This window comes from Bemisia tabaci, chromosome 5, assembly GCF_918797505.1.
Source record: "Bemisia tabaci chromosome 5, PGI_BMITA_v3".
NCBI lineage: Eukaryota > Metazoa > Arthropoda > Insecta > Hemiptera > Aleyrodidae > Bemisia > Bemisia tabaci.
Window position 1 is genome coordinate 35939149 of NC_092797.1, and position 23023 is coordinate 35962171.

Consider the following 23023-nt stretch of genomic DNA (forward strand, 5'->3'; position numbering starts at 1 on the left):
ATGAAATGTTACTTTCTTCTTTTGATTCATCTTTTCAAATTTTCATTGGTGAATATTTGGTTTTATTTCTATCCTTAAAATTTTCGACACAAAATATACCTTTTTTATCCTTTCTCTCTTTCTTCTTCTTCTTATTTTTGATGAAAATATTACTTCATTTTAAAAACATTTAAATTTTTAAAATCTGGCAAATATTTGTAAAACCTTTTCCAAGCGATGGCATCGATTATAATCTCAATTAGTCGTAGTTGTGTTGAAAAGAACTATATAAAAATGAATAAAATGGGGAACGCAATGCACGCAATCTTTGGTTTTAACCCATTTCTACATCGATCTTTTAGAGTCAAATAAGTCCAATTTTGAAGGTTTGGTTGCGCGTACACCACGCTGTAGCACAGTAAAAGCACAAAATATAAAAGAAAAAATTAACGTTCTTAGGAGATCAGAAAGTTTGATACGAAACTACCTTAATATTTATAAAACACACATCATATTTTCCTTTTATCTATATCTTCTCCCATCAATTTAAATGAGAATAATCCATGCAGAGTGTGCAAACATTTCAAAATCATGAATTAAGAAACGTTGCCTCCGCGAGTTTAAATATTCGAGCCATACGTAAAGCGGAGCGGCACGCGCACTGGCTCCTACAAACCTAACATGGATACTTCACGCATTGCGCAATGCGTGAAGTATCCCTGTTAGGTTTGTAGGCGCCAATGCGCGTATCACGCTGATCGCCCTCGTCCGCCATGGCGCGGCGCTTCGAGCAACTACTTCACAACAGAGGTGTTGCACAGTATCGCGTGGACGTAAACTACCAGAAAAAACAGGTGCGCAGACGAAAAATCGTTGACGAAATGTCCTATAACCCTCTGTGGTGGTTCTTGGCCGGCATCAACTCATGAGCCCTGTTCAAAACGCTCTCTTCCCAAGCCCACGGCTCATGAGTGCCGCATTCAGTTGGCTTATAGTACCGTTTGATAGATTGTAAAATCCCGCTTTTCTATTTCTCTAAAGAGAATCGCGCCCATTTTAAAATTGTTTATTATGCGGCTTTCTAGAGCAGACCACTCGTCTATGGTTCTGTTTGGCAGAAATATATCCAAATTGGATCCTTCTTGTATTAATTGTGCGATCACTGCCTAGGAAACTCCCTGATAATAATTAATGAACTGGTAACACATGCCGACGGCGAAACTCTCAAACCACGTACATCGGAGAATCCAGCTAATTGGCAGCATTGTTTTTTCTCCATTTAAACCAATGAAAATGTATAGATTCTCAGAGGGGCCAGGTGCTCCGACAAGAATCGATTGTTTAGCATAGGTTTAAATGGAGAAAATCCAGTGTTGCCAACTTGCTTGATCCGCCTCTGATCACGTATCTCGTGACCTATGTGTTTAAAAATCTCCGCTCCTGTTTTATTTTTTTAAAGGAGAACAAATCAACATCATTCCTTGAAGTTTTTCCAGAATTTGCTAAGCACAGAGAAGAAAGATCACGAAAGTTTTTAAAAATTGGCATTGAGTACGTTTAAAGTATGAATTAACAGGAAGGTTGCAACGTCGCAAACCGAAATACGTGGTTTGGGAGTTTCGCGGTTGATATATAACAGGTTGATATCAATGATTTGGTGTAGTTCTTTTTACCAAAATACGTTCTATTGATGACAAAATTAACATTTGTCACATAAATTCTAGTATTTAAAACTTTTATGTAATTTATCAAATAAAAATTAGGTCACCGAAAACGATAATGATCAAAAATTCTACACTCTTAGTAATTGTCATTTCAACGTTTTCTACACGACGATACGTATTGCTACACTTGAGAGTTGCATTATGGAAGAAAAAATCATTTTATTCGCAGGAACAAAAATGTAAGAAAGCGCTCGAGTTAATTATTTGGTCCATGACCAAAAGTTAGTTGGGTAGCCAGCGTGACATGGATAAAGCGCCTGAACGCAACGCAACTATTCGTGCTCGATGGATGTCTGTGTTGCAGTTTAAGGAAATTGAAGGCGTTTCCTGATTCTTTTCCTCTCAACGGCTCACCAGAGGACATCATATCGTTGCAAGGGCAACACCTCTATCACCTTAATGGCGGGCATCTCTCTTTTTGTTTCCCGGAAGAACACTTTCAAGAGAAAAGAAGACTTAAACCCCGAAAGCCCCATGCACGCGCCCGGTGCGTCACTGTCAGTTTTCGATCTAATAAGCCTCGAATGACTGACTGATAAGACTCTTGAGACCCTCCCATCTTGAAATGCGAGTCTGATAATGAAAGTTTCGTTTCCTCATCCATTGGTATCGACTGATAAAGCCCTCTTTAAAATGTTATTTTATCGACGAAGATCGTTCGATGAGCTCCATTTTGAGATGTGAGTCTGTTAATGAAAGTTTCGTTTCTTCATTCATTGGTATCGATTGACAAAGCCCTCTTTGAAATGTTATTTTATCGACGAGATCGTTCGAAGAGCTGTCGATTGGGGCTCATAAAGCAGCCTTTTGAACGGACCACATGTCCAAGGAATATATTTTATTGAGGAACAAGGACCTACTGTGGGGTAAACTGCCGAGACGCGATATGCTATGTGTGGCGAGGAGAAAATGGAGCATGGGGAATTGGTCCGTTCTGCCGTGCTAAGCAAGAACGCTGTATAAGCCTTTAGCTGTTGCCAAACTTCCTCATAAAAGTAGTGAACTTCCCAGAGAGACTCCTAAATATTTCCCCTCTAATTGTTCAAATGATTTTACCCGCAGTTCAAGTGAGCGTATTGCCATTACGTAACGCATTTCTCCGCTTTTCAACCCAATTTAACAGAACTAGCGAACACTATGATGAATTATGTTTCGGTAGGCAGAGCCCTCCGCTCTTCTTATTATTTTCCAAAAAAGAGGGGAAAAATTCGCGTAGGGCATTTCCTAATACTTTTAATGAAATACTGCAAAAGAATGATGCAAAGATGCATAACGCCTAAGACAGGAGGCAATATGAGGGGTTGGACCGTGAAACGGTCAGGGGGTGTATCCCCTAGTTCTTGAATTACCATTGATTTGATCTGCAACATGGATGATGTGTTGGAAAGATTAAATGACACCAGCCCTAAAGATTGCGCTGCGTTTGAAGGCTTATGAGTGAGTCCGAAACAGAATCGCCTTCAACTCGCAGCGTAGGCAAAACGCGCTCCTAGGAGTTCGAATAGTGGTATCACACGGTTCGTTTAGAGTGCACCGTTGTTTCCTTCGTTTGTCTGGACTCAGTCCTTCTTCGCGTGATGAGAAGATGGTTTAATTCGATGAAGTTCTCAGTTTGCGTTCGCATTCTTGAGAAGTTTGACAAATTTGAACACATTTTATCGAACGACGCCATTATTTCAGATTTTTGAAAACGAGTTGAACCAAGACGTCGTATGAGTAGATATTTTAATCACGAAATCTTTTCGGCTTACTAGGCATCATTAGAGTTTATACATATCAAACCACTTAAATAACAGTAAAAAAAAAAAAAAAAAAAAGGTTGAAAAGGTGTTGTGACCCTCTGCTTAGCCCCCTTTTCTCTAGTAACGCATTTTCAAAACCTCCCTCAGACCCCGGGATGCGATACGCAATACAAGGATACTCCCCCATCTATGTTATCGGACAATTAATTACATTCAGAAATATTCATGAAATCCTCCGAATATACATATTTTATGGGGGAATTTGGCAAGTTGCGACTGTTGATACGTCGTTTTTCCTTAAGACAATAGCGCCAGGGCCTTGGCGTCGCCGCTGGGACCAGTGGGCCATTAGGAGGCTAGCGTGGGGTCTCCCCGGATTCGAGCCCACCCTCTTGGAGCGCAGCATGCGGGAGTTTAATGCACCCGCATCAACTCGAATCTCCGGCTCCGGTCGAGCGAAGATTGGGCTTCATCGAATTTCAATCGCCGTCAGTTTTCAGAAAATACTCAACTTCCCAATCTCGCGTCATGAGGAGGCGCAACTTCGCCCCTGGGCCGCCCGCCGGGCTCCGCTCTGCCGTGACCGCGTGACCTGACGCATTGTCTACGGGTCGTCGTCCTCAAAAATTCAAGGGTCGTATAGGCAGAGTTTCTCAAAAGGGAACCAAGTTGTCGGATGAGCCTGTTGCAAACTTCAGCCAGAGCATGAAGAATACTGAAAAAAAAGTTAGGTCGTACATTTCGAAGTTCGGTCGTACATCCCGAAGTTCGGTCTTACATGCCGAAGTCCAGTGTTTCATATCATTCCAAGTAGTTCAAACTGAAACTAGTCATACTGAATTTTCGGTTTGTCAAACCAAACTTTCGGTTCGTCAAACCGAACTTGTGCAGTAAAGTGGACTGACGAACAAAGTTTGATCATAGATGCCGAACGTTTGGTTGCACAAACCGAACGTTCATTTTGACAAACCGAAAATTTGGGATGATTTGGAACACTAAACGTTCAGGTTCACATTTTATTCAGCGAAGAGTTATGCCTGGCAGAAAATGGCTCAAAAATCACGATGAGCGCATCAGGAAAGTTTGAAATACACCCCTAACCTCATGCACATTCTGCGTTAAAAACATGCGTTAACAAAGGGTGTAATATGGATGTAACAGATTCAAACTCCTCGAGCCTTTCTTTCTACATTTCATAGAAGTATTTAACGTTGATTTTGGTAGCAAAAAATCTCCTCTTTATTTTTCAAATGGTTTAGTTACGTTACGACACATATTACATCAAGTGTAACTTTTCTGATGTTCAAGAGAACTGCATCGCATCTTTTTGAAGGCGAGAAATTATCACCGACGTAAAGAAGAAAAAGCGAGGTACGCTCAACAGGGTTGTAAATCGTGGCGCGGTGAAAATAAATAGTGAATTAAAATATTAGCTCCATTAATTAATTCTATGATAAATACTCTGTGACTCTTAGAACGATTGATTGAATCTTGGCGCCGGTAGAGCACATTATAAATCTTTTTGATGGATTGAGAAGAGAATTAGACACGAAATTAAAGCAAACCGCGCCGATCCTCTGGTTTCTATACCTGAGACGCGCGAGGCTAAATCAACTTGTAAACATGTCTTAATAATGTCAGCAGCGAAGCTTAAACTTTAAGTTGGCGAAGTGTTGAAATTAATGATTCGAAAAATGAATCCGTTAGAGGAGAGGCCAGGCCAGAAGTAAACCCATAATTCAGTCAGTCTCAAGTTTTAACGAGGCACAGATTCTCAAATTTCTAAGCCCATAAACCTCTCAACGGCGTTGCCGAAAGCTCCGAAAGTTCAATTACAAGAATCATAAATTAAAAAGTTCCGGATTTATAACGAAAAATAATCGTTCGAGCTTGCATCTTACATTCGCTGGATTTCGCTTGAAGAAATCACTACGACAAATACCTCTAGATTTTAAAAAAAATGTAGAGTGGAGTGGATTCAACCCATGGAAAAGAATAATCTGGCAAAACTGTCTAGGAAGCAGAATTTCGGCTTTTAGTGGTGATCCTTGCAAGTTGGCAACACTTTTCACCTCATTGAAGGTCATTCTAAACAATCGAATCTACTTGAGGCACTTGAGGTAGTCTGTTTCAATATAATTCGATTATTTACTTGTGTTTAAATGGGGTTTCAGGACATTTTGTCAACGATCTTTTGTCCGCGCACCTTTTTTGTCCAGTAGTTTACGCCCACACGTATAATAAGCAACGGTGACTTGGTCCAAGTGTTATATTTTAGTTGGTATGTAAAATTATATTGACAATATGGAAATGAGAAATTGAGAGAGAAGGAGGTGTTGTTATGGTTGCTCATTTTCTAAATGAAATGTTATCAAACTTGCTGAGGTGGGGTTTCGCTGAGAACGAACTATGCGAGTGTGGGGCAAAGCAAGACTACAACCACCTTCTAATCTGCCCTAACATGACTAAAACCTGCACAAGGGACGATATTTTTAGTGTAAATGACGAAGCAATCCATGTTGCAAATTATTGGTCAGGGAAAATCTAACTTAATCTTATTGGTGCTATCGGACACGGAAGAAGAAGAAGAAATGAAATGTTATTACTTTCTGCTTTTTGAATCATCTTTTTAAATTGTCATTGGTGATTATTTGGTTTTATTTCTATCCTTAAATATTTGATGTAATATATATTTTATATATGTATAGGTACTTTTTTAATTTTTTCTTTATGAAATTACTACTTCATTTTGAAAACATTTATATTTTTAAAACGTGACACATATTTGTAAAACCTTTTTCAAGTGACAATAATCTCAATAAGCCGCAGTTGTGCCGACAGAAACTGCAAAAATGAATACAAGAGGGAAAATCCGAGAAGCACGCAATCTTTAGTTTTAACCCATTTGTACATCGATCTTTCAGAGTCAAATACGTCAAATTTTGAGCGTTTGGTTGCGCGTACACCTCGCCGCAGCACAATAAAAGCACAAAATGTAAAATAAAAAATTAAAGTGCTTTGGAAATCATTAAATTTGACACGGAACCACCAATATTTAAAAAACACACATTATATTATTATTCTCCTTTGATAAATTGATACATATTTTTTCCCATCAATTTAAATGAGAATAATCAATGCAGAGTGTGCAAACATTTCAAAATTATGAGGTAAAGAACGCTGACTATGTGAGTATAAATAATAAAGCCTAACAGAGCGGAGCGGCGTGCTGCCAGCGCGAGAGGCTCACTGGCGCCTACAAACCTAAGTGGATACTTCACGCATTGCACAATGCTTGAAGTATCCACTTAGGTTTGTAGGCGCCAATGCGCGTTTTGCGCTGGCCGCCCGCCCGCCGCGCGCCGTGCGGCGGCGCTTGAAGCAGCTATTTCACAACAGAGGTGTTGCACAGTATTATACAAAATTGAACGTATTAAGAATGACAGGCATCCTTTAAAATTACAGATCTTTCCTCGCAAAATAAATCAAGATACTTATCGTACACTGGAAAAATCTAAAAGCCTTTAGCTGAGGCAAATATAGAGGTTTATCCGGTTCATTCAGGTATAACAAGGTGGGAAAATCTTGAAAGAAGTCCTGTTACACGAAAGAGGTGTAGAGAGTTTTAGTGAATTTTGTCTCATGGAATTGACGCTCCCCCAGTATGCGACTCTCGGTAAAACTAATTACGTAAGTCCTTACTGAATTTATTCAAGATATTGGAATGAAAAAAATTATCATCTTATGTAGAGCTCGTCCGCCATCTTCTCTTTTCACCTCAGTTCAAAACTAGCGGCTCTGTGAACGGAGAAAATGGCGCAACCAATTAGTGAGCGTCTTATAGTTTTTCAGTACTGAAAAGATCGGGACGGCAATACTAGGAAGGAAGAATACCATGCTTTTTGGAGTTGCCAAATTTTCTTTGATAAAAAATGAATACTCAGGGAGACTAATGAATATTTTTGTTTTCAATGTTTTAGAGAAATTTACTGGCGATTAAAGTGCCTAGTTCAAAATGAATAATCAAAATCATTTTCCTCAAAATTAAACATTTTATCATAGGAAATTTTGCAACTTTTGGAGGTCAATGCGGCGTTCTCCTTTGGCGCGGCAGGACACACTCCCTATGTGGGTATGCCTAAATGGACTAAATTTTGCAATAAGGACCTACTATATCTGGTTCAATACAGAATCAACATATAGGTCATTAGTTTCCGTATGCAGACACGTGCTTTGTAGACATTTTAGTTCCAAATTGCAAAATGTAATCCAAACCATCATCAGTTTTCGAGGGAAAAAAATGGGTGTGTTTTTTTCCACGACGACACTGAGATACTCACTATGTTACACTGGTAGCGAGTTTGGACTGCAGAGGCGGATCCAGCAATTTGAAAACACCGGGTTCCCTCCATTTAAACCTACGTTAAATAATCGATTCTTGTCGGAGCACCTGGCCCCTCTAAGAATCGATACATTTCCATAGGTTTAAATGGAGAAAAACCATTTTGCCAATTCGCTGGATCCGCCAATTGTGTGGAGATGTGCGCCGTGATTGGCTGAGTGTGAATTTACTGATGTTGCTCTATTTGTTTGTAGTAAAGCGTATCTGGCGAGGAGAATCGACTAATGGTGCTGTGGGCTTGTTAGCAGGTTTTAGCGACCCATACTGTCTCCTAGGCATCACGAACCACTCGATACTGTCCTCGTCCTCACTGGACGCCTCCCCACTGGAGACCGACAGCAATACAGTTCTTTCGCCTTTAGCCGTCACCATATCCATTCTCGGTGACCGAATCCCATGTCCATCCCTCGGTGATTCTTTTTAATCCATTTCATCTGTGGTTTCGTGGCCTCTCTTCTGTACTCACTTTTGTCATTTTCTCTGTCCTCTTTTGTCTCTCTCGGTTTTTCTTCTCCATCTTTCTGCCCTTGCATTGCATGCTCCGTAACTTTGCGCCGATGGAAAGTGTCCGGTCCTCGAACTGTTTCAAAACTCAAAAATTTCAGTATGTTTGAAAATCTGTTTGGCTCATTGGACCAGTCATCAAAATTAACATTGATAAAGTATCACTTAATTCATTTTACATCAATGGCCACGCCAAGAATGAATTGCAATGAATTACAAGGCGTATCGCATTTCAATTAAACAAATCCGATACAATAATGTGCTTACTCGTCAACTGGTCAGTTTCAAAAAAATAAACGTTTTTGACAAGAAGCAAATGCGCATTAACATAAATTATGCAAAGAAGTTCAAACTTAGTCCTGTTAATGGAATATTTAAGTGAATAGCATGACACAAAATTTTTTGAAGTTTTTTTTTGAAATTTTAAGTAAATGCTCTCACTTTACTTCAAAAAAATTAAATTATGAATATACCTTCCATGGGCCAAATAGGTTGTTAAACCTTTTTCAAACTTAAATATCTCATGTATCCGGATAATTTCTCACACTTTGAGAACTTCTTTTCTTTTGAGCGCTCATGTAAAGTATACGAGTGTGTTATTCTGACAACTTAGCCCATATTAAATTTTCTAGATTTTTCATTCTTATCGTAAACGAATGAGAATGAGGAAACTAAGTGTCAAATACATTTTCAGTTCAGAGTAACGTTCAAAATAAATTAGAATATAGTGAAAAAGAAAGAAAAAAATTGAGAGAGTAAAAAAAATCCGAGAAAATGACAGTTGCTAAAAGAAGCTTAACACTCATAATTGGACGCATTTATCATGAAGGAGTTCATTTCTACAGTTTCAGATAGAAAGAGCTCACCGACTCATTTGATTTGATGATTGGAATTTGGAGCTCAAGGTTAGACTGAATTATGTTCCCCAAGTCTTGTCATTAATAGACATCTGAGCGCCAGAGCATTGAAGTTTATTTCTTTCGTATTTATTTGTGATTCGAGTAAAACTGCCGCCGAGGGAAAGCAGTTTATTCTCAGGGGAATTTAAGAGCTCACCTAATAGTTGCACACAGTAAAATTTCGAATGATTTCTGTTCATTCAATCAAATTCTATCCTCCAATCAATCAAAGTAATTTATATAAATTGCCTCTGAATAAATGCGTCCAATTTCTCCACAAAAATGGATCAAAGAGGTCACGAGAGGTGTGTATAAACATCAAATTACCACCATTTCAAGTTTTCAACACAAAACCACCCCAACCCCATTCGCATCCGGAACCTGATCGCCCCTTTTGCGACTTTGAGATGATTTTAAAATAGCACAACATATACCAGTCACGGCCGGATTTAAACGGCTCCTTCGCATCAATTTATGTTTGATCTGAATGTTTACTGTGATTGAAATTTTTATATACTTAGTCTGTGTTTCCAACTTTTTTAGCATCCCTTCAACGATTGTTATTTTTGGGGTTTTTCCGATTCTGCAGTGGTTGCTCAGTAAAATTTTTACGCCAACATCTAATCACTAGCCAAAAATTCGGCCTCAAGTACGAGAAGCGTAATTTTTTCCCATCTCATTTTCATTTTCATGCAAAAAAATATTAAATTATTTATTTATCATACATATACCCAGATGTAGATATTAACAGAAGCCTAAAGTTTTTAAATTCTCATTTTTGGACTCATATAAATATTTGATCCGTTGGGCGAGACAAAAACGAATATGCGTTTTAAGTGTAATTATTCATAAAAAGTCCCTAGCTCGTCCTTTGAGTCCTCTTTAATGCAGCGAACCATTATCCGTCCGATTGTTTGACTCCAGTTGAGTGAAGCATATTCGTTGCACCCTCACTTAAGCATTATCTCTGTCAGTCCTCTTGATGCTCTTTGTTTCTGTGCTCGAACTGTGGATTGAGATTCTACTATGTTGGTGACGTCAAAGAAAGTTCTCGTTTTCACGTGCTCGTCTGCCTTCAGGGCCCTTCAAGTCTTGTCAGTGTGTGTTTATTTACAGTGTTAAGTGTTACTCTTCAACGGTGCATTCAGGATGAATTCTCTCGATCATAACCCGGCAATCATTATTAATGTGTAGCTATAGTAGTAGTCTTTGCTCACTTCCGCGTTACACCAATCTCGATAAAGCGGGAAGTTTATTACTGGTCAAATAAATTATTTTGAATATAGCATAGTTCAAAGTACGACGACTTATTAATTTTTGGCGCGCAAAAAAAAAGAGAAAAAAACCTGGAAAAATGGTTTTAAACTTGGAGAAAAGGCGGCAACTTCGTTTCGAGTCACCAAAGTTGAAAATGTATGTAAATAATGAGTTTCCCTTGAACTCGTAAAAGCTATTTTTTTAAAACCCCATCTCCGGATGTTGAAATGCGCATTCGTAAATTTATTCTCAAGTTCTACCAGGAACGTGAGGCACGCAGGTTAATTTATAGAAATGCGATTATTTTAACGCCATTATTTGTCGTTTCCTAGACGGGGAAACGAAATTCTATTACAAGGTTGCAAAATTGATTCTTACAATTCATTTCCCACAAGAAAAGGGCTTCACGATATCTGTCCGAAATTTGCGTGGATTTTGTAAATAGCTAAGTAAAATTAGTGACCAATAGTTTCCGTTCGAATATTAAAAATTTCGAAGGAATAGATCAAAAGTTGAAATTTAGTTACGTGCTCTCGTCTGATGAACGACGAATTTTGCTTCTTTGGTCATACGAAGGCTGAGAACTTTCTATTTCCCACCGGAATCTTGTTTTGTGGTACTAATTGTAAGCATCATTCACCTCCCTTTCGGTGAATAGGCGGAAACATATCCCACGCCTTAAGACAGTCGTATCCCTTAAGCTTATAAGGTTGACCTGTATGCGATATGTTCATCCGAAGGGTTAAAGAGAAAAAGTCCTTTTCGGTGTCTGACAATGAAACAACTCTCGCAACGAACATGCAGTAACTACAGTAACTAGTCTACTGTGCTCATGAGGAACGTCATATGAGCTCTCGAACGTTGCCAAAACTTTGATAAAATATGAATTTTTTAGAAAACTTATTGGTTTTTTCCTCTTTTTTACTGAGTTCTTCGTTCACATGACCCTTGGGTAGAACATCAGCCCTGAAATGACTTTCAAACTCCAATCTCGAAATCCAATCTATTCCCTAAACAGATAGGCTCTTTCTAAAATTCTCTAATATAGATAGACACCTTTTACATACATAAGTTTATTTACGTGATACAGTAACTAATAATTTAAAAACCATTTGGTATCAACGACCAAAAGAAAAAGAGAAAAAAAATTAAATTGTGAGATATGGACTTGGTTTAGTAAACTTAAATCTGGAGACTATCATCGTTCAAGCATCGCTTTACAATTTGGTACAATTTTTATGCACTAGATATGTTTAATGTACGATCATATTATGTAAAGATATCACGCCATAATGCAGAATGCATTTTAGCACGGAAAGAATTCGAAAGAAAGAATGAAGGATTTTAATCAAAACCCCCTCTTCAGTGCCTCTTTGATGCAATTCCGCGAGAAGGAAAATCCAAGCCCATCGTGGCGCACGCAAAATTATTCAGCAGCTGCGCGTCTAATTTTTTGGCGTTTACTCTTCACGGAGGGACGGAGGCACACAGAAGCACACGTAAATTGTTCAGAACTGCGTGGCTCAAAACGGAATTACAAAGCCAGCCGAAAAATAGAATGTTTCGTTTTATATTAAAAGTGATTCAGGGAGGGAACCATCATGTCACGTCAGAATGAACATTATGTTCACTGATGAAAAAGCCCCCCCCCCCCCCCCCCCGCGCGCCGCAGATGACTCGCAGGTTCGTAACACGTACGCTGAAACTGTATTTTGGCGTGTGAGAGAGCATTTCGGAAAGCCGCTTCTCAAGTGTAGTGGGTTTGATGGATAATCGTTGTTTTGAAAGTAATTAGACCCCTCTCCCGCGGCATTGCAAAATTAGGCCGGAAAACAAACATAATAAAGCTCATTAGGCACACGGTATTTTAGTCGGAAAAGCAATTTATTGGCGACGCAATTATGATGCTTTAAGGGCTCTATAAGAACTGTATTTACGCCATTGCCGAAGGCACTCAAATACCGAATAAAATAAGCTAACATTTTATTCTGCATTTGAGTATAATTACGGCAACAGTGTGAATAACTGATAACTTTGTGTAGCTTTTACCACTCTCATAGACTAAAGCTACTATTTTACATTATATTCTATTTTATCGAAGCGTGTGGGCTCTCTCAACAGTGGGGGATTGGTTTTGAGTTGATGCAAATATTTTGCAAATAAGATCATTCCGCTGCGCGAAGCGCCTCAAAGCAAGCGGGGTCAACCTTCCGGTCCAAAGCACAATTTTTTTCATTCTCAAAACATTTTCAACAGCCAACGATGCGTTATGCATCTTTTAATTCATTTTCCTTCGTTTTATGCAAAGCCATATTATCGAACAACTCCGTAGCCAGATGTATCCTGTCGAACCTCGTTCAGTCTGTCTTACGATACAACTATATCAACACTCGCGTAACGCATGGTGGTATTTTGTTGAAATGAAGGAGTTTTATCGCTGGTTAAATATTTGAGAGTGATTCGCCTCGGGAGGTGACAACGTTGAAGGGGGTTACATAGGTAGACTCGAATTCCTTCGTTTTATGCAAAGCCATATTATCGAACAACTCCGTAGCCAGATATATCCTGTTGATCCTCATTCAGTCTGTCTTACGATACCACCAATTCAACACTCGCGTAACGCATGGTGGTATTTCGTCGGAATGAAGGCGTTTTATCGCTGGTTAAATATTTGAGAGTGATTTGCCTCGGGAGGTGACAACGTTGAAGGGGGTTACATAGGTAGACTCGGAGCCTGACGGATGGGGGGAGAGAGGGGGATTTAGTGTGTGAGGAGGCACTTAACCGCTAGCTAGCGCGGAGTCTTTTTCAAAGGGTCGACGCCTCCGTCGTATTTCCATCCTTATTTGCTCCCTTACGTGTGCAAATTTAACTCGAATTTGACCCAATTTCGCGGGGGAACCGAGGTCGAGGCTACCGAGGCCAGGACGGGACCGGGGCTCCCTCTGCCGTGCAAACGATGGCTCTGACCCTCGTTCTACGTCGACGCTCACCCAGGAGTAGACGCCTAGAGGGATCTGTGATGACGCGGCGCGTGAACCAACCAACCTGTAACGCTCTCCCTTCGCTCCGCTGCCTTCTGCTCGCGTGTTTTCGTTTGTCAACCTTGTCACATGGGCAACATTTCCTTTAAATTAAGACAAATTATATTTATTATATTGCAATCATACTGTAAATAAATCTCAATGGTGTGATATGCACACTGTTAAAAACAAAAATATGTTTCCCCTATATTCAAGATGGGATTGGGTCAACTTTGAGTGCTCTCCTCGGCCAAATTTGAAAGAAATTCAAATATTGCGCAACGTCACTCTTGCTAACTGTAATATCATTTAAATTTACTCTAAATTACTTTAATTGCCTCTACGTTGAAATCTCATGTGCCTCAATCTAACAGTCAATTTCTTGTCCCTCTAATGTAGGGGAGTATCTCAATTTTCTCGTGAGACCTATTTTGTCGTGCTAGGGAAGAACGCCGTATGAACATTCGAGAGTTGCCAAATTTCCTTTTAAAAATAGTTATTTTTGAAGAAAGTTACGAATATTTCTCCTTAAAATTTTCTGGAACTTTAGGTAAAATTGAGAATAAAATTATCGGAAAAATTGGAGGAAATTTTGTTCACACATTTCCCCAAAAATTGGTGATTTACCGAAGGAAATTTGGCAACGCCTGAAGGTTCATACGGCGTTTTCCCTTAGCACGGCAGTATTTCCCATATAACTCAATGCTTTTCAGATCTCACGTGGAAATATACGTAGAGATACGCCCTTACCGGAGAGGAGCGACGAATTTACTCGACTTATATGATTATTTCCAACGGTGCAATCGTCCCCGAAACATCTCAGTTGCTCTTACATTTTCTTTACACCGAAAAGGTTATGAGATAAATGTGTCTTATTTTTTTTCATGAAATTCAATTTTCTTTTCCCTTGCACTATTGGATGTATTGTTCAGATTTGGAAATAGGAGTGCAATCAATCTTCTGAACATGTACTTTTTAACCTATGCAGATGGGATGATTTTTTCTAAATAAATATTTTCATACATGTTGGACGGAGGCAGATCGAATCGTAACGATAGGATGGAACAAAGCACGATGTACCGTTATAACAGTGCTTCATTTATCGAGTTGCTATAAATTCTGGAGGTTCAATTTTTACGGTGCGCTCAATGACATAACGTTCGTAGAGCTGTGGGATGTGATATCGATGGATAAACTCTGAGAACATACATCACAGACTACGTGACATTGCAAATTCCATACGGTATCATCTTTATGAAGAAAATCAAGTCTTCATTATTTTTTGAAATTTTCTTAGATTTTTCTTTACCCGTCAAAGGGAGGGATGTCGAAGTGGGTCAAAATTCAATCTTAGAATCCATATATTTTTCGACATCTAATAATTGACGAAGTATATTTTGCAGAAAAATTTGGGCCTCGGTAATACACACGTGTTTCTGCCATTTTTATTTCATTTTTTTTAAACCACTTTTAAAGTGTAAACAAAAATATTAAATAATTATGTGTTTTTAAGCTTCAAAACAAAAACATAAAACTGTCTAAATTTTGTTTTAAATTTTTAAAAAATACTTTAGAATATACTAAAAACGCATACCCGTCACCCCAATTTGTCTCCTTTTACGGTTTTGTGTGCTTCTTAAGTAGTTTTTGCGGGAATGTAGTTTCTCCCTGTTTCAAAAGACATCTGTGAACCATTTGATTGCTTTTAAGATATTTTAAAAACATACATTATTTTAAGCATCATTGAGCTCTTTAGGGTTAGTGACGTATTGTCTTACCGTCGAGCGGATATTTTAGCATTGAAGTAATTCCGCCCAATCCATGATCAATCAGGAAAATTTATAGAGAATTTTGCTGCGAACAGTTTTTCCTCCGGCCAAAACATTACATTCACTTTCAAGATAAACTTCGCACTCAAGATTGTTTGTGATTAGAGTTTTATCAAAATCATCAGAGAACTAACAACCGAAGCAATACGTTGTGCTTCAGAAAACCAGAACGCCCGCAATTTTTTCTGTATGCAACACGGACATCCTGAGAACACGTATAGTTGCATCCAGACATAACCATTGCCGTAGCCGGGGCGCCTTCAATTTTTTTCCGTTAGTGATAACAAAACGTGTCACTCATTGTGTTCGTCTTGAAGATCATGAGAGAGCATTTGAAGGAAATGTTATCTGCTCGATAATTTTATGATAACTTTAATGTCGTGAGTTTTCTCTTCTCGCCCAGGAAAAAATCATAGAAAACCTAGGGAATGAGAAACTTGTGAAAGGGTAAAAACCCCGTTTTAGCAGCTCAAAATAACATGTCATATCTCTCTGCGAAGTTTGTGTGTCGGGTCACCTCAACCACGGGAGGGAGGGGGAGGGGGTACTGCGCACCCAAACACCGCCGGCGGAAATTACTGTCACTCCCCATGACATTCCACACTCTGGGTGAGGATGCGTTATCACTTCAAGTTTTACTTTCATTCCCAGGTTTCATTTCGAATACTCATGCCTGCACCACTTTTAACACTCGCGGCAGCCTGTCTCCGTAATTAACTCCTGCGGCTTTGCAGAGTATAAATAGTCAATGTTAAATAATAATAGAAACTTAATACAAGTAAAAGATTTAGGTGCATTTAAAAGATGAAGATTACAATATTTATTGATGATTACATCTTGACCGTGTCCAGGAACATATCGACGGTAAAACTACAAAAACGCATGTCTCGCTTTGCAACGCTGCAGACTTCCTATCATAACTTATATTCTCAAAGGAAAAATATCCAACGCCATTTCTTAAAAACTTTCCTAAGTTTTTTTTCTCCGTGTGAAGAATATTCTGTAAAAATTTAAAGGAATAGTGCCTGCGTTGATCCGTTCTCCTTTGATAAAAAAAAAAAAAACGTTAAACTTATATTTTGAAACACTGCGACTGAGATGAGCGTTTTTGCTGTTGCGATATTCCATAATTTTTCCTTATTATGGTGGTCAAATTTTAGTGTAAAACGCAGTCCAATTTTTAATAGTGTATTTCCAAAAAATAGTGATAAAATTATGAATGTAATTTAATGATCTGTGACACTAGGAGCACAAAATACAATAAGAACACATTATAATAAAAAAATTTAACTTTTTTACATTCTTTTAAAGAAAAGAAAAGTTGTTAGTATAGGAAATAGGTAAATTTTTCAAAAAGGGCAATTGAGCTCATTGTCATGCTAATTGTAGCTCATTTTAGAAACAACTTATGAGCAAATTAGTTTACCTATGCAGTTAGGTGCCTTCACAGATGAGCTAGGAATAGAAAAATTCCAATCGTCCAACTGCGTTAGAGAGAATTTAGCCGATATCTCAATCCTAAAAATCAACAAAAATTGAAAGAGCTAAAACAAGTGGAGCACCTCGATTCCTTGAATTTTAGAACGAGTTTCCCTCTATTACCTCGGACCGTAATTTCAGTCGTGCCGAAATATGGCGAGAGGGAGACAGGGATAGAGGAGAGAAAACCGTAATGAGAGTCTGAGGGCTCTGAAATTTCGGAACATTTACAGAAACATTGAATTTGATCTCGCAGGTCGGCGAGGTGCGTCTGAGCGTGAGACTATTACAACAAATTGAAAGCAAGAGCACGTAGGTATTCCGCCGCGCCAAGGAGAAACGCCATATAAACATTCCAATGTTGCGAAACGACCTCTGGTAAAATATCTATTTCAGAGAAAAACTGGGAATATTTTTCATTGAGATTTCTAGAAATATTAGTTAAAATAGCGAAGATAATAATATTAAAAAAAATCTAAGGAAAAATATTTCAAAAAATGTCCAAAATTGTTTTAACACATCAAAGGAAATTTTACGACACCAGAAAGTTCATAAGACGTTTTTCCTTGGAATGGCGGTACGGGTGGTAGGCGATAGACGGTTGTCGCTAGATTAAAACTCGCGCCGGGTAAATGACATTACGCAACCCGGCTGACACGCCGCGGCCGCGCCAGCACAAGATAGAGTAATGAATTTGCCTCTGCGCCTCGGCGAATAGTGTGCACCCGGTTGCGGTCCAAATTCTATCAGGCGCAGCTCCATCCCCGACCCACTTGATTTTGGCCTTGTTCTCAGTTCATTAGGCCGTCAAATTCGGTTATTCTGATCTTGCACGCATCGCGCGCTTCTCTACCTATTCACCGGAGAACTCCGCGCCGCGCCATGCAACCAGCCTTGTTGCTGTTATTAGAAACACATGCTCTAATACGATTGATTTATCGCGGGAAACAACCTGGCCAGGCTTACCCTCCCCAGCGGGTCGATTGTTGAATCGTTATCGAATGACCTTGATCGATATATAGCATTGTTAAGATAGGGATTTATCGATCAGAGGCATTCGATAACGATTCAACAATCGAGGAGCAGGTCCATAAATACACGTATTCAGGAGAGAAAGGGCTTCAATTTCGGATTTATCTCTCTTGATTGAATTTTAGCCGCCTTCTCTGAGGTAAATTACGAAATATTCTACGGTATCATATACGATCACTTGTGCATCGTAATATCTTACCACGAAGCCTACGATATAATTATCACTTCTCGCTGCTGGCAGTATTAGAATAGGTTCCAAAATGTATTTCACTCTGGGCGTAGGTAGCTGCCCAACAATCCAATTGAACCGGAACGTGCGAAAACCGCTATTGTCCACTTTTCCAGTCTTAAGTTTGTTTGAGTTCATAATATTTTTTGGAGTTAGTTGCAACATCGAAAGTGGCGTTAAAACTCGTCTTATGGTTTGCTTAATCCCAAAACGAGTCCTTTCATCACTTTTAAGGTTGCGTCAACTCTTGAAAAGTATTATAATCTCAAAAAATCTTAAGACAAGAAAAACTCTTTTTTTTTTTCGAAATAATATAAACTGAACTTATGCGCCTTGTCTTTCAAGCCCCTCAAATGACGTATATTGTCTTTTTTCCTCCCAACAAATGTTCATTGTTAACATACTCATATCTTGTTTAGGACTTGATTTCAAGGTTTCTCATCGTGTGACTCAAGTTCCAAATCTCGTGAAAGTTTGAAGAGAAAACATATCACGTCTAGTATTTTATTCATGTACCTCACCTGGGGGCCCATTCCACTCCTTAGGAACGCATTTCTCTCAGCAGAAGGAGTAGATTTTGCTCCGCATTCATACGATTTGAGTAATTCGGCAGCTCTACATGCTGCGGATTAAAGAGCATTCCGGATTTCACTCCGAGATTTTTTCAATCCTTGAGTGGATATGTATTTTGGACTTATTTAAATGAAAAGGAATGTTGTGCATTAATAGGTTTTGCGTGCAACATAGTTTCCTTTTGCATGAATGCGCCCCTTTAATAATTACAACGGATTGTGCCATATCATATATCCTTCGCAAATTTCAAAAAAAAAAATCACTCTTCTTTCCTTCTCATCCTCACAGTGGTATTGAGGCAAAAAAATGGGACAAAAATGTATCCAAAAAACGGTTTGCAGTGAGTGAATCTATGATACGCGCAGACTTAAAATTGAGAAAAATTAAAAACTTGGTTGATCCAATTTTCGAGGTATCGCAATTTGAAGTTGCTGTTGATTGGAAATGCGAGGTGTCGACTGTTTTTGATCGATTTTCTCCCCGTTCAGTACGACTGCTGATTCAAGACATATTGATAGTAGAATGAAATATATAAAAATATTCGTGGATTAGATTTCCGGAATGAATAAATTAATGCTTGAAATTCTGAACAATCCCCCCCCCCCACTCAAATTACCGCCGTAGGGGTGAACCAATCATTACCATGAAACAACGCCAAGTGAGGTATCGATTCCATGAGTTGTTTTTTTTGGTCATAAAATCTAAATCTTAAGTAAAAAACTGACGTTTCTTGCAAATATGGTTCCAAATCCAAAGTGGTAGCTGAAAAGCAGGTTCAGGCAACACCCGCTTTCTAGATCTCAACGGGTGGTGGATCAGGGTGTCGCGCAATCCAGGAATTAAATCTTCCGTCTCATACAGGTTCCCATTTTCAAATATTGACATTTTGACTACTTTATGCGAAAGAAGCTTATCTGCAATTAAAAGATTGTGCAAATAATTTCGTTTGTTTGAATGGGCCCATTCTGTAGCATATTCTCTCCTAGAGATATTTTTTTTTCTTTTTGCTTAGCTAAAATATTTTTCAACGCGTAAATTACGGTCGTTTTCAATGCGCCTTCAGCAGCGTCTGCAGCAATTGTCGTTGTTGATATGTTGTGCGTGCTGATCTCAGCTCATTACATACTTGACTCTCTGAAGGCGTTTTATGTGCGAAAGTAGAGCACTCTGTTGGAGAACAACAGAAGTGAGATTGCATGAATCGCTTAGTCCCTACTTCGTTCGTTCTCCAACAGATTGCGCTACTTGCGCACATAAAACGCCTTCAGAGTGTTGAATATGTACTTAGATGAAATGAGGACGCATAACATATTCGTAACAACAATTGCTGCAAACACAGCAGAAGGCGAATTTTTTGGTTTAAAAAAAGAGTATGATAGGAAGTCTGCATGCAACGAGAGGGTATGAATCGAATAAAATATAAAAACGTAAATCGACATACGTGGATCTATCGACATCGACTCAATGGACAAATAAATAAAAAAAACCGGATCAGAATTAAGAGAAAACTTGCAGTTACTATGAAAATTTCAAATTGTGATAACTCGAGAATAGGATCAGCCAGCACTTTACTTTTTCGCGATTATTATTACACACGCACCATGGAACCACCCCCTGCAAACCGTCTTTGGGTTGGGTACATTTTTTTCGGATTTTTTTTGCTCCAAGACCACTTTGTTTTCTCCATCTCCTCTTTCCCCTTTTCTCCCTCTCCCTCCTCCTATTATTCTCTCATTTTTTACTGCCAGACACAATGTTTGACATACACGGCGCCCACCGCCATAAACTCAGCGCTGTGAAAACCAAAATAATTATCCCTGCCTCCAAAATAAAACCGTAATTTTGCACGTGTGATATCCTTGATCTTAAAAGTAATAGGTAAAGTGAAACATTCGTAGTTTAATTGCAGCTCAATTTATTAAGGTACGGGTTTTAAAGTTCATGAATTATGGTATGAGTCTAGATATTTTCAATCTAAATTTCTGATTTTTTTATTTAATTTACAAACAAAGCAATTTAGTGTCCTTTACTTTGTATTTATACTTTATTTATTTATGTTTTTATTTATCTATTTATTTTTAGAAATAATTACACGCCGAACGTCTTTGCGAAACCTTTTCAAGCCGATTCAGACCGACATTTTTTTCAGTAAAAGATTTAGGGTCTCGTTGATGTTTTATTAAATGACACAATAAGATGCATTTCTCTCTTAAAGAGCTTGTATGAAGTTTATCGAGCATAATGTGTTTTTCCGACACGAGTCGAATGCGATCATGGGAAATGGGAAGGAGGCGCGCTGTTTGATTGATGGAATGCGTCAGTGGCGTGGCGCGCTTTGCGATACATCGATTGATCTGCCATTTAAACCTGTGGAAAAGGATCGATAAACCAGGTGTTCACAACGAACACCTTAAGAATCGATTCTTTGTCATAGCTTCAGTTGGGAAAATATCGATAATCGATTATCCTCGCCTCGCCACTGGAATGCGTAAATTTTCTGTTCTAGGTTTCAGCGATCCATTCTGCATGCTGGGAATCCAGCCGGCTTATCCAAGTCCACAGTCTTCCCCATGCTCACCCGCAGGGCCCAGCAGATCAGCCACCAACTGTCGGGCCCTCTCCGAAGGTGGACTCGATCCTATGGACAATAAATATGAGCACCACGATAAACTCAGGAAACACCATAGGTAAAAACAGATTACTCATTCAAAAAGTTTCAGATCTAATGTGGCTTCATTCAATTGATTCTATTTGAAACTCTCATTTATTATGAAAACCCTCTCGTCTATCATTAGGCACGAAATAACTTATGAACCGCTATTAACTTCACTTAAAGTGTAAAAAAGGAATGAAATAAAGAAATTGAAATTTTCGTTTGCAATTTTTTGGCAGAACGAATCCACCGATACATTGCAACGTGATTTTTATTAACATATTAACACGGATTTTTATTTGCAAATATTCATTTTTTGTTAATATAATTTTTGGTAGGTGGATAAAATGGCAAACCAATAATTTTATCTTTTGACTGGCATCTACTGACAGTCTCCTCCGGAGGCCGTGAAAGTATAGAAATCAAAATCAATCGAGGACCTTGAAATGATGTAATGAAACAACAAACCAACCAGACACAACAAATCACAAACAACCAAGAACAAATATCTTGATACTCCAAAGATAAAATTATTGGTATGCCATTTCATCCACCTACCAAAAATTATATTAACAAAAAATGAATATTTGCAAATAAAAATCCGTGTTGATATGTTAATAAAAATCACGTTGCTATGTTAATCGGTGGATTCGTTCTGCCAAAAAATTGCAAACGAAGATTTCAATTTTTTTCATTTCATTCCTTTTTCAGAGGCCTGTTTTCACACTCTAAGTATCACACTTTAAGTGAAGTTAATAGCGGCTCATGAGTTATTCCGTGCGTATTTCCACCATGCTGACCAAAATCATCAATAGCTGTTTAATAGACGTGCGTGTGAGACGTTCTGGTCTGAATTGTTTCGGCAAAATTCCTTCCAATTTTACAAGAATGTATTCCTCAGGATTCTAATTTTTTTCCTCTCCTTCTTTTTTTCCAGCTTCAGGCTTAGTTTCAAAAGGAAAGACAGACGAGAACACCGAGATAGTATTTCTGCTGTACCTGCAAAGTTCATTCGAGCCACGAGTGTAAGGCCGCACACTTTGAATCCGAGATGGAACGAGAAATTTCGATTGTAAGGGTCATTTTGTGTTCAGTTTCATTGATGCACCCATGAATCACATCGCTTGATATACCTAATCCATGTATTTAGAAGCCTCTTGAGCTATTAAATCCGTTCATCCTTCCTTACGAGCAAAGTATAAAGAGCACCTTGAATTAGTAAAGCTAAGAGAAATAGGAGTATGGAATTTTTATTATTCATAAAAGCACCTACCTACGTAGGGAAGTTAATGGCACACATGTTTTTTTTCTAAAATGCGCCAGAAATAGTGGTTCCTCATTGCAAATTGCAGTCAATTTCACGTCTAAAAAAATAAAGCTTCTCTTACAGTTGATAGTGTCCCTCTATCAGCAAAGAAAGTCTGCAAGATCACAAACAAGCTCTATCAGTCAGTATGATTACATAGTTGCATAACAATGCTGAAAGCAACAAACCTATCTCTGATGTTTGCGACGATGCAAACCTCCATTCACATTTTACTTTTTTCAAAAACAGCTAATCATTGTTTTTGCGTAAAATTTCGATTGATTTTCATGCGCCCTTTCGACCCTACCCCCTGAAAATTGTGAGCTGAAAAATCGAGAAGCCTCTTCTGAAGAAAGTAAATTATAAGCGGAAATCTTCAAACACCGCGATCA

At 38.6% G+C, this 23023-nt stretch overlaps 1 protein-coding gene across 5 annotated transcripts in view; it reads left to right on the forward strand.

Moving 5' to 3' along the window:
- The window catches only part of unc-13-4A (BAI1 associated protein 3), a 232930-nt gene that overhangs the window by 183285 nt on the left and 26622 nt on the right, over positions 1 to 23023 (forward strand). For 4 of the 5 annotated variants that reach the window (XM_072300628.1, XM_072300627.1, XM_072300630.1 and 1 more), the window contains 3 exons: positions 8096 to 8257; positions 21179 to 21359; positions 22263 to 22397. In XM_072300628.1, coding sequence (XP_072156729.1) covers positions 8096 to 8257; positions 21179 to 21359; positions 22263 to 22397 — 478 coding nt within the window. The remainder of the gene's footprint in view (positions 1 to 8095; positions 8258 to 21178; positions 21360 to 22262; positions 22398 to 23023) is intronic. The other variant, XM_072300632.1, reaches the window with a different exon arrangement.